The 12,346-nt window shown below is 45.3% G+C and overlaps 1 protein-coding gene across 1 annotated transcript in view; it reads right to left on the reverse strand.

Annotated features, from left to right (window-relative positions):
- Nucleotides 1-12,346, reverse strand: part of CNTNAP5 (contactin associated protein family member 5) — a 705,383-nt gene that overhangs the window by 398,470 nt on the left and 294,567 nt on the right. Inside the window, exon 5 of the mRNA XM_060261906.1 lies at nt 7,528-7,731. Coding sequence (XP_060117889.1) covers nt 7,528-7,731 — 204 coding nt within the window. The remainder of the gene's footprint in view (nt 1-7,527; nt 7,732-12,346) is intronic.

The raw sequence follows: 12,346 nt of genomic DNA on the forward strand, positions 1-12,346 counted from the left end.
TATGGTCATTCAGTTAGAAGGACTGGGGTGGAGGACATCAAAACAGATACGCAACACATTGTTAAAGCATTTAAGGGTGAGTTCCTAAGCATGCTTATTTGAAAGCAAGTTTCACAGGGGCCATTGGAACTTCTAACAAAACTTGCTGAGTGACCAAGTAAAGAAAGAGCCATGAATTCTTTAAATGAGCTAGATTACGCTCTAGAGCAGAGGTTCCCAAATTTATTTGGCCTAATGCCCCTTTTTCAGAAAAAAAGTTACGCAGCGCCCCCCCCCCCCTGGAAATCTACCTTCAAGAAGTGGACTAAAAGATGCAATGACATATTTGCACACAGATTAAACAAAGATGTCGTAAAGAAGACAGTTTGAAGCTTGAAATTCTAAAATTATTTAATAAAATCAACCGTAGTAACATTCCCATACACAGAGAATTTTTGAAATTCCTTTATAGTTATTATCCACCTCCCCCTTGTCAGCTCCAACTCACGCGATGGGAACCTGAAAGCAGCAGGCAGTGGTAAAATGGGGCGCTCTTGCCCTGCGAAGAAAAGCGGCAGCACCGCCTGGGGCTCTTGGCTTGCCTGCTGGCTGGTGCAACTGTGCCACAAGGAAAGGGGGAGTAAGGGGGTGCCCAGCAATGCACCCTTGCAGGGTGGCACACTAGGCAGTCACTTACCCACCTACTCTCATGTGCTGGCCCTGCAGAAGCAGGGTTGCCACTTTCTGGAAAGTCAGGGAAATGGAAATTGGTCAGGGAAAGTCAGGAAAATTGTGATTAAAATATATTTAAGCAGTGGATTTTTGACCTGCTGCTGCAAGGGCATGATCTGTTCTTGTGGCAACTGGAATAGAGAAGTAGCAGAATAAAAGTAAAACTTAATGATGCCCTTTCCCAGGTCCACCTTTTTCTCAGCTCCACCCCCAGCAACCAGCCTAATGTGTTTGTTGAGCTCTGTCCCTGCATGATTTCCAAGGTCTGCCTGTAGCATTGGCAAAGCAAGGCTAGTTTAAATGTTTAGCAATATACAAACTTTAAACATTTGTTTTCATCCCTACCTGCTAGTACTGCATTTAATTTACATATAAAAATAAGCATGTTTGTGGGTTATGCTTGTGTATGGAATGGACATTTTATCTCCTGCTAAACCCAGCACAGAGTTGCAAATGAGTTTTGCCACTGTTGGATTTCACAGACAACTAGCACTTTCTACTCTGCACCATGCAAAGTAAATTTTGCGAATGAGATTGTTCCTGCTGGAGTTTACAGAGTACCAGCTCTCTCACCCTCTTTCCTGACTTCTCCCATGCATAAAGGTTGCAAATGTGGGTTGTCTGCTTCTCTAGATTGCAGAAACTCCACCTCCTTTCTTGCTGCTGATCTGCTCGTTACACTTTCTGGAACCAGAAAGTGAAAGTGAAACTTTCCCAGCTTCGGAAAGTTTTTACTTGTTAGCATTCAGAGTTTACTTGACTTGAAGTTTGCATCTTGGTGTAATTTTTGGTGCAATTGCAAAACAGATGTTGCTGCAGTTAATGTTGAAAGAAGCTGATATTAAATATCTTATTTTGACAAATATTTTTGCAGTTGAGACTTGTGTAGTTGTAGAGTAGAACATTTCTTTAAGCGTTGCATTACTGCAGCACAACCTATTCATTTTTTTAACTTGTGGTTATATTTGAATGGTGGTCAGGGAAATTGACAAATGTTGGTCAGGGAAAGTCAGGGAAATGAAAAATAAAATTTTAGTCGCAACCCTAAGAAGACACTCCGACTGATTTCCCACTCCTCTTTGTGTAATTGCCTCAGTGCTTCCACTGTCCTGATTTGAATTGCTGAGGGAGAAACTGCAAGCAACCTTGAGAAACTGCTAGCTATAGCAAGTATTGGCTAGGCTAGACTAGTAAGGTTTTTTGTTCCTGTCTTTCTTGTTTGTCTGTCTTGTAAATAAACTGCATCCTTCTTATATTTTAATTGGAAGGAGTTCTGGTTCTCATTACTAGGTGAAATCGCACTAAGTAGCAGACAAAAAGGAACCTCAATTTTTATTAATTGGAATTTTCCTCTAAATTAGAAATCCTGGACCCCTCCCAGAAATGTGATGTTTTGACACCTTCCACTCTTCTCTTCTCTTCTCTTCTCTTCTCTTCTCTTCTCTTCTCTTCTCTTCTCTTCTCTTCTCTTCTCTTCTCTTCTCTTCTCTTCTCTTCTCTTCTCTTCTTCCTTTATGCTTTCACTACTTCCTTATTTTTATTCACTGCCCCCCAATTGCACCCAGGGCTACTACCATTCCCCTGGATCGATCCAGCACAATATCACCCTATAACTACACCAGCCTCACAGTCCCACTGGATTGCTCTATGTGCTGTTTACAGCTACCCCAGCCCCCCAGTTTCTCCTCAGTTCTTCCTTTTTTAAACTTTCACCTCAGAACTATAGAACTCAAAGGGGTGGGTATGATATGGATTTCACTCTTTTGCTTTCAGATGGATGTATAATTCTATTCCTAGGGGACCACAGCAGTTTTGTCAGTTTCCCCAAATTATAGGCACCAGAGAACTTTAACGTAACCCACAGATATTTATTATAACACAAAGTCTTAACTGGGGGATATGGGAGATATTTACATGGGCTATAAAGTATATCACACAGTTAACAAGTTGCTCAGTTGTTTTAGGTTTTAAAATATCTTTTTCTTTCTTAGGTCTCTCAGGTTCACAGTTCCTCTATAAACACTCTCCAACACTAGCAAAGGCTGGCCTCTTGGGTGTATTGTGCCAAGTCTCTCAAGTCAACTGGAGCCTCTACTCCCAGCCCTTCAGACTCTTAGACCCACATATATTCCCTCAACCACCTCTCCAGCTCTTAAGAGACGTATATGTGTCTGTGACCGTTCAGGTCTTCACAGTGACTCTCCCTTTTAGTCACACCCAGCCCCTGGCTGTTTTTATAGAGCTAGCAGTCAGCTTTTCTTCTCATGAAGACTCTCCACAGCTACTGCCCCAGCTCCCTCAAAGACCAACTCTCTCTCACTCGGTCAGGCAACACTCACTCTCAGATTCTGTCAGGCACTCACTGACTCCCCTCAGCCGTTAGTTGTCAATCTCACACACTGAGAGTTCCGAGCACTCTGGGCCCCACCCTCAGGTCACCTGACGCAGGCTCTGTGCATCTTCAGTTTTCCTTGGTTTTCTGTTAACCCATACCTTACCGTCACACACCCACTTTGGGAAACACTGCTCTAGAGAATGGGTGTTGAACAGAGAGCCCGTGTGCTGGTTCTAATCCCTGCAGGGCTCAAATCCGTACCACAAGCAACTGACCTCCCCCCCACCATGCCTCTCCAATTGTCTGAGAGGCATGGGCCAGCTGGGCTTTCCTCATGCTTCTGCTGCCTCTTCTGCAGAAGAAGAAGAAAGCTCTCCCCCTCCCCCGAGTGCCTCTTCAACTGTCAGAGAGTTGGGGGCCACAGGTGCAGAAGCACAAGGAAGATCTCTGCCCCCATCAACACACTTCCCAGACTGTTCAGGAGGCTGACCTCTCCTGCATTTGCAGCCTCGGCTGCAGTAGCAGGATGACTACCTCCCCACACCCCTCGGTGCCTCTCAGACTGTCCAAAAGGCATGGGCTGGCTGAGTTTTATTCCTGCTTCTTTGGGTGAGACTGCAAAACCAAGATGAAGATCTATCCCCCACACACACACACCTCTCCAGTTGTCTGAGAGGTGCAGGGTGGCTGGGTTTTCCTCCAGCTTTTGCAGCCTTCGCTACAGAAGCAGGAAGACCTCCCCTCCACACACCTGGAATTACATTTTATGACACATGGCCCAGCCCGACAAGGTCTCATTTATATCAGATCTGTCCCTCATTAAAAATGAGTTTGACACCCCTGCAAAGGGAATTGGAAGCCCCATGTCTGTCTTCTGGTCCAGTTTTGGACCAATTCAGCCTGCTCTCCCAGGAGGAAGTTGACAGGACTCTAGTAGCTGTGAAGTCTACCACTTGCCTCCTGGACCCATGCCCATCCTGGCTGGTCAAGGCCTGCCAGGACAGTGTTCAGGCTCAGTTGGGAGATATTGTTAATTTATCCCTGTCTTCAGAGATATTTCCAGTAGAAGAAGAAGGGATGCAGTGGTATTCCCGCTCTTTAAAAAGCTATCACTGGACCCTGCAGTTTCTGCCAATTACCTCTTGGTTTCAAAATTGCCATTTCTGGGTAAGGTTGTTGAGAGAGTGGTGACTGAGCAGCTCCAAGCTTTCTTGGATGACACTTCCATCCAAGATTCCTTCCAGTCCAGCTTCCACCCTGGCTAGAGGATGGAGACCTCTATCTGGTTGCCCTCACAGACATTTGGATCAAGGTGGGTCAGTGCTGATGTTGCTCTTGGATTTGATAGCAGTGTTCAACACTGGACTTTGATCTCTCAACCCACATATTACTGACATAGTGATATGAGGGACTGCTTTACGATGGCTTTTCTCCTTTCTCTATGGTTGGGGACTGAGAGCGGTACTTGCGGAGAGAGGAATGTGGAGTGCTGCAGGATGCGATTCTCTCTCCAATACTGTTTAACATCTATATGTGTCCCCTCACCCAGTTGATCTGTGGGTTTGGTCTGGGTTGTCACCAATATATTGATGATACACACAGCAACAGCTGTGCTGCCCCAGGCAAGCCCTACCCCCTGCCCCCAACTTCCAGTGGGGTGGTGGTGCAGCAACAGGTGGGCTCGGAGCCTGGCTCCGAGTGCACCCACTACCACAGCACCTCACCGGTCGCCAACCCTGCTCGGGGAAGCACTACAATGCGTGTGTAGTGTGCTCTTTGTGAGGAGCTCACTATGCAAGCACTGACCCTGGCTCCTGGCTCTGCTCAGGCTACTTGCGTCATGGGAACCCTGAGAGGGGTTGGGGGCACTGTGATGCTTGTGTAGCATACTTCTTGCAAGCAGCACACTATGCAAGTGTTGGCCCCGGCCCTACTCAGTCTTCCCAGGTTGCGAGAAGCCTGAGTTGGTTCGGGAGTGTCGCAGAGGAGAGAGGGGACGCCGCTGGGTGGTCACCTACCTCACCTACTCCCACATTCTGCCTCTGGATACACAGCTCTATATTTTGATGGATGGCCAGCCAGACTCTAATAATTTGGACAGGGCATTAGGAGCCGTGGCTGGATTGTTACAGCAAAACCAATTGAGATTAAATCCAAAGACAGAGATCCTGTATCAGAGTTGTCGGGGTTTGGGAATCTGGCTTCAGATGTTGGTGGGTCACCTTTGACGCTAGTGCTGAGGGCGAGGAGCCTTAGGATAATCCTGGATGCCTCACTTTCAGTGACGGTCACTGCTGTTGCCACATCTGCCTTATATCATCTGAGGCAGGCAACTTGTTCCCTATCTCTCATTCCAAGACTTTGCTACAGTGATCCACACAACAGTCACTCCCAGGTTGGACTACTGTAACTCACTCTATGTGGGGCTGCCCTTGAACCTGACCCAGAAATTCCAACTAGTGCAGAATGCAGTAGTAGTGCAGTTGATGACGGTATTGTCTATGCAGGCACACATTCAGCCAGTGCTGCGCCGACTGCATTGGCTACCAATTGAATTCCATATTGTGAGCGAGAGACCCCTAATTTCATATATATACGGACATCGTGGTCACCCGTTTGGTTGCCAGGATGCCTGGAGTTTCAAATCACACACATCTGCTCTGAAACGTGGGTTTTACCTACCATTTTCTAAGAGACTTATGTCGATACTAACAGCCTCAGCTTTACAATAGCACTCTATATCTCTGGAAGAGTGCTAGTCAGGAGTGAAGATAAGCCCCCAGCCGCTCCTTGCGTGCACAATCTCAGCCATTGCAATGGAAGAAGTCGCGCCGCCAGGAACTGATGAGGCAAGTGGTTTCCAGACTTGTCCATGAAAGCCATGTTGGTAGGCTAACATCATCAGCGACCATTTCCCTGCTCTGCCAGACTCCATTACAGAGAAGCGAGAGGCTCACGTACTCAACAGCTGTTTCAAACATCTACGTAAAGCAATCACGCTTAGCTTAGGCATGGATCCTGCCGGACCGCCCAAGTCTTTGTCAAACGGAACTTTAGACAAAGGATGGTGCCAGCCAAAAGATCAAGAAGAGGAAGACCAGCTTCACCCAGAGCCAGAGTTATTGTATAGATCGGGTTTCACCTTAGGTATCAATTTGGCCCTCTATTATCACTTTTAGACAAGCTTGTATGACTTGTTGTAATCCCTTCCACCCATATTTGCCCAAACTGTCATTCTGGAGCCTCCCCTTTTCCTGAGGTAACGCACCATGTGACATCGATCATATCCCATCTGACCCCGTGTCATAATCCTTTGCCCTCCTACCCCCTAAGGGCTCAAGGAAGACCTTATAACCTCTGACCCTACTCCCCACAAGGGTGCATCTGACAGTACCCCTATCCTGCTGTCTAGATATGGCCTCGATCCCTGATCAGTTGAGGGTCCTTCCCACATATCCTTTCTTTGTCGCCATTGGAGCCTTCCTCGAAGACTACGATAGGTAATTATTACCCTATGTGTCTAACCCTGTGTTTACCCCTGTGTATTTTCACGCTGTTTTCTTAGGACTGTATGCATGTTGTGTGATTTTATACCCTTGTATGTTTGCCTTTATTCTATAATAAAACCCCTCTGATTATTAGACAAATACCTCCTTGTTATTGGGTGACTTCCAAAGGAGAAACCTTCTGTATATACAGATTCTCAAGATCTTGCTAAGGCCTAATTGCCTACCCACTAATTCCCCAAACCTCTTTTGAGGGCAATTTGCCTAAGTATCCACTTCAGGGTTATGGTGCTGTCCTACCTAGCATGGGACCAGCATACCTTTGAGACCGTCTCTCCCCATGTATGCCCTGGAGAGTCTTGTGCTCCATAGACCAACATCTACTGGTAGACCCTGGCTCAAAAGACATCTGCTTAGCTTCAACCAAGGCTAGAGCCATTTCTGCTCTGGCCCTGGTCTGGTGGAACATGCTCCCAATTGAAATCAAAGCCCTGTGGGACTTGTTACAGTTTTGCAAGGCCTGTAAAACAGACCTGTTCCGCCAGGCCTTCACTTGAGGCGGCAGATGTTTCTACTATGTCAGCTTGCCTTCCTTGCTATCCTGCTAACATCTGATAGGAGGCATATTGGACTCTTTGAGCAATGTATTTCTTTTTTGCTGCCATCTTGTTTTATTTAAAAAGGTAAAGGTTGTCCCCTGTGCAAGCATCAATCATTTTCAACTCTGGGGTGACGTCGCATCATGACATTTTCATGGCAGACTTTTAACCAGGGTGGTTTGCCGTTGCCTTCCCCAGTCATCTACACTTTATTCCCAGCAAGCTGGGTACTCATTTTACCAACCTCAGAAGGATGGAAGGCTGAGTCATATAATATAAATGTTCTTTATATGGGCCCTATTCTGAGATGATGATGGTGATGCTCTAAGCATCTAACTGTGATGCAAACTACGTTGAAATGTTTGAGGATACATACCCAAATTGAGGTGCAAAGTCAGCTTCCCTTTCTGAAGCTCCAGTGTTATATAATCTCCACGTTGCCCTTCTCCATGGAACAAGACCCCAGCTCCCTGCATACTCTTGAACTTCAGGGAAATAACATCTTTAAAAGTGCTCATCTGTTTTTGGTTGAATCTGTAGAGGAGGGAGCTTCTCCCATCAAAGTCAGCAATATCTGATTCTACAGGAGGAAAAGAAAAGAAAAGAAATAAATTGGTTTTAAAACAGAAAGGACTAGGAACATTAAAGTAACTAAACTTTGTTAGGGAAGTAGCAGTAGGTACTCTGTCAAAAAGAGAGGGCAACTATTGTCAGATGTCTCCTATCGAAAGGTACAGTCCTAGTTTCAAAACTTCAGGGATATTTTCACAGGGCGGCTACTTCAAATTACTGCAGTTGACACTGGCTAGTGAAGCTGTTGTGGCACAGTGGCTAAGAGTACGTGTATTATGAAGCAAGAAAATTCATAGTTCAAATGCTGCTTTTCTATCCACTCAATGGACCTCACTAAAATATCTGCAATGTGGAACAGGGAAGTGGACCTACCTTATGTCACTGTTATATCATTGGCATAATGTGAAATGAGTGCGATGAACACCATATAAAATCAAGAATTGTTATTATTATATTGCTATTAAGGGGCAGAGGCACATTGCAGAAATCTGAGAAGTTATCCATGAACCTTTCTGCTCTGATACTGACACAACTACAACTTGTACAAAAGTGAAGTGTTCCACATAAGCCAGTATTATTACCTGCAGCTGTCAGGGGAGCCGGACAAATAATTCACTCCCACCCATGCTGAACTATGCTCTATAAAGTTTACTAGAACAATAGGATTCTAGGAAGTATTAAAAGCATTAACAAACAACAGGCCTTTGAGTAGTGGAAAGATGGATGGAAAAGTGGAAAGGATGGAAAAGTTTGCAAGCAAAGAGGAAGGGGGGGGGGGGAAAGGCAAGAATTCAATAAGCTCTGATCAGTAGAAAGTACAAGCCTTTTTAATTCTTTTTTAAAGTAGAAACGCACAAGAATGAATGTCAGGGGGTGTGGCCTAATAAGCAAACGTCAAGGGTGTGGCCTAATGTCAGGGGGTGTGGCCTAATAATCAAATGAGTCCCTGCTGGGCTTTTTCTTTAAAAAGAGCCCTGAAAAACATAAACTACAGCTCCCTCCAGTCAGAACGGACTAGATTTGCTTCGTATTATTATATGGTGGATTTATGGCAACCTCATAGGGTTGTCGAGGCAAAAGATGAGCATCGGTGGTTTGTCATAGGCTGCCTCTGCATAGCAACTCTGGACTTCCTTAGTGATCTTCCATCCAAGTATTAACCAGGACTGCCCCTGCTTAACAACTGAGATCTGACAAAGTCAGGCTAGCCTGAACCATGCACAATAGGGTATATTATTGTATACATTTAATTAAACTTTTCACATACTGTTGCCTCTCCCACATGGGCAGCTATAGTGCATAGCACCAGTCATAATCTTTTTTAGGAATCCAATAGGAGTCCTACTTAACATTTGGCATTATTATGGATATGATCCGGCAGCCCTAGCGATCAGAGCAGCCATCTACATAGTCACTCACCCTACATGTGCAACTATCTAAAACCTTAAAAGTACACTAACTGAGGAAAATATCTGTGCATTGGAGAGCTGGTTTGGTGTAGTGGTGAAGTGTGCAGACTCTTATCTGGGAGAACTGGGTTCGATTCCCCACTCCTCCACTTGCAGCTGCTGGAATGGCCTTGGGTTAGCCAAAGCTCTGGCAGGAGTTGTCCTTGAAAGGGCAGGCTGCTCTGAGAGCCCTCTCCAGCCCCACCTACCTCACAGGGTGACCGTTGTGGGGGAGGAAGGTAAAGGAGATTGTGAGCCGCTCTGAGACTCTTAGGAGTGGAGGGCGGGATATAAATCCAATATCTTCATCTACCTCACAGGGTGTCTGTTGTGGGGGAGGAAGGTAAAGGAGATTGTGAGCCACTCTGAGACTCTTCGGAGTGGAGGGCGGGATATAAATCCAATATCTTCATCTACCTCACAGGGTGTCTGTTGTGGGGGAGGAAGGGAAAGGAGATTGTGAGCCTCTCTGAGACTCTTCGGAGTGGAGGGCAGGATATAAATTCAATATCTTCATCTATCTCACAGGGTGTCTGTTGTGGGGGAGGAAGGTAAAGGAGATTGTGAGCCGCTCTGAGACTCTTCAGAGTAGAGGGCGGGATATAAAACCAATATCTTCATCTACCACACAGGGTGTCTGTTGTGGGGGAGGAAGGTAAAGGAGATTGTGAGCCGCTCTGAGACTCTTCGGAGTGGAGGGCGGGATATAAATCCAATATCTTCATCTACCTCACAGGGTGTCTGTTGTGGGGGAGGAAGGTAAAGGAGATTGTGAGCCGGTCTGAGACTCTTCGGAGGGGAGGGCGGGATATAAATCCAATATCTTCATCTACCTCACAGGGTGTCTGTTGTGGGGGAGGAAGGGAAAGGAGATTGTGAGCCTCTCTGAGACTCTTTGGAGTGGAGGGCAGGATATAAATCCAATATCTTCATCTACCTCACAGGGTGTCTGTTGTGGGGGAGGAAGGTAAAGGTGATTGTGAGCTGCTCTGAGACTCTTCAGAGTGGAGGGCGGGATATAAATCCAATATCTTCATCTACCTCACAGGGTGTCTGTTGTGGGGGAGGAAGGTAAAGGAGATTGTGAGCCGCTCTGAGACTCTTCGGAGTGGAGGGCAGGATATAAATCCAATATCTTCTTCTTCATCTACATTACTAATAATCTGAAATAACAGAATAAGACCAATACAGCTGTACTCACCTGTATCTAATTTGAAACAATGTTATGATTTGCGCTGTTACTTCTTCTGAGTCTAAAATTCAATGGCCATATGAACTGATGTTATTAAAATGTTTTTGTGTTTGTTACGATATTAAATATTCTGGTTTTATTCCCTGGTTGTTTTTTATTTACATCCTGATTCCACTCCCCTTCAAATACTGAAAAATAATTACTTGGTGGACAGCTAGGCTCAAGCAAAAGTCTAGCCAAGGTGAAAAATTCCCCTGTTAAGGGCATAAGGTGCATATTTTTGGCATCATATCCCAATGTACTAGTTGGGATTGCCAGTTTCTATTCAAGCATCTCATTTAAGGCTGAGAAAGGATTTTAATAAACAGATTTCAGTTCAAGTAAACCGAATGCCAACAATGTGTCACACAAAGCAGCATACTCAAGGGTCATGAGAAAATTGCAAATGGCACAAGGAATTGTAATGTCTTGCCTGATAACAAGGCAGAGAAGATGTATCTATGAAAAATATACCAAGGTTAGAAAAATTAAATCTCCTATGAGAATGCAGTAGAGGGAAACTTTAAGGGTGCACTGTTACCTGGCAACAGTATCTCCTTACATCCTTGTATTTCTGTATAGCCCTCTGTTACCAGATAAGGGAGTTTTCAGTGTCAGCATCAAGATGTTACCCCTTCCAAACCCCTAAAATCCCAGGTAAAGAAGCAGTCTTCATTTTAGATCCAATCAAAGAATTGTGACAGGAATTGTGATAAAATGTCATCTCATTATGCGACCACTAGGTTCCTGTGAGAAACTACCACCCCCTTCATCAAGGACTAGGGTCTCCAACTATGAATTTGGAATTTTTTGGAGATTTGGGGGGTGGTGCCTGGAGAAACTGGAGCATGGAGAGTGGAGGGAGCTCAGCAGGAATGTTACTCATGGATTTCCATTTTTCCTAGACAATATGGTATATCCACTCTCCAAAGCTGGCATTTCCTCAAGAGAAACTGATCCTTATAATTTGGAGATCAGTAATTCCAGAACAACTCCAAGCCCCACCTTGGGGGCTTGTGGAGTTACAAGACCTCCCTACATCCAGACCAAGATGAACAACCAGTGCTCGTGGGATACTAACCTGACATTCCAAACTACTCAATGAGTGTCTAAATCACTGCTTGACAAATCAACCAAGCTCTATATGAGAGGAATAGCCATCTCCTTCCTCGTAAGCATCCCTCCTGGAGTAACTCAAATAATGAGAAACACTGTTCCCACCACTGGTGGAAAAGGACACAAATGTTGTGTCTTAAAGGACCTCCTTTTAGTCCAGTATTTTAGGTTCAGTTTCAAACCAGGCCTGCCCCTCCATCACTGTAAATTTTAAAAACTCTTCAGGATCAGGGAATGCATGGATCATTCTCTTTCTCAGTCTCTTCCTGGTTCTCTTTCTCCCTCTCTCTCATTTCCTTGCCCCAGCTGTTCTTTCAGCTTGTCTGCTGTGTTGTTGTCAAGTCCCTGTCTTTCTCCCTAGCAGATTTTCAGCAGTAACGCTAATTTTATGGCTAGGCCTGCGTTATGTCCTCTGAAGAATGCGAGGTGGTAAAGCCTCTGATCTTCCCTCTCCTTTTTTTCCAGGCCCCTTATCAATTCCTGGGTGCTTTGTAGTATTGTAGGCATGCCATTCTAACCCCATAGCCTTTAGTTTTGAAATATGGGCGCCAGTTACTAACGGCTAGTAACTAGCTATAGAATGCTTGCTCTGCTTTTGCTGCTCAATCTTCACAATGGATGTGTCGATGAGATGTCATACTCTTCTACAATAAACGAATCTATTTGGAAATACAAAGGGTCTCGTTATTGTAAGACATCGTTGTATGAGGGCTATTCCTCAATAGGGTTGTGCATTCAATGTAGACAGCACCAGCACTAGGGTGCCCTGCCATATCTGCCACCCCTGCCCCCCAACCCCAGTCTCCCTCCCCACAGGCACCCAGCCA

The sequence above is a fragment of the Heteronotia binoei genome, chromosome 21, assembly GCF_032191835.1.
Source record: "Heteronotia binoei isolate CCM8104 ecotype False Entrance Well chromosome 21, APGP_CSIRO_Hbin_v1, whole genome shotgun sequence".
NCBI lineage: Eukaryota > Metazoa > Chordata > Lepidosauria > Squamata > Gekkonidae > Heteronotia > Heteronotia binoei.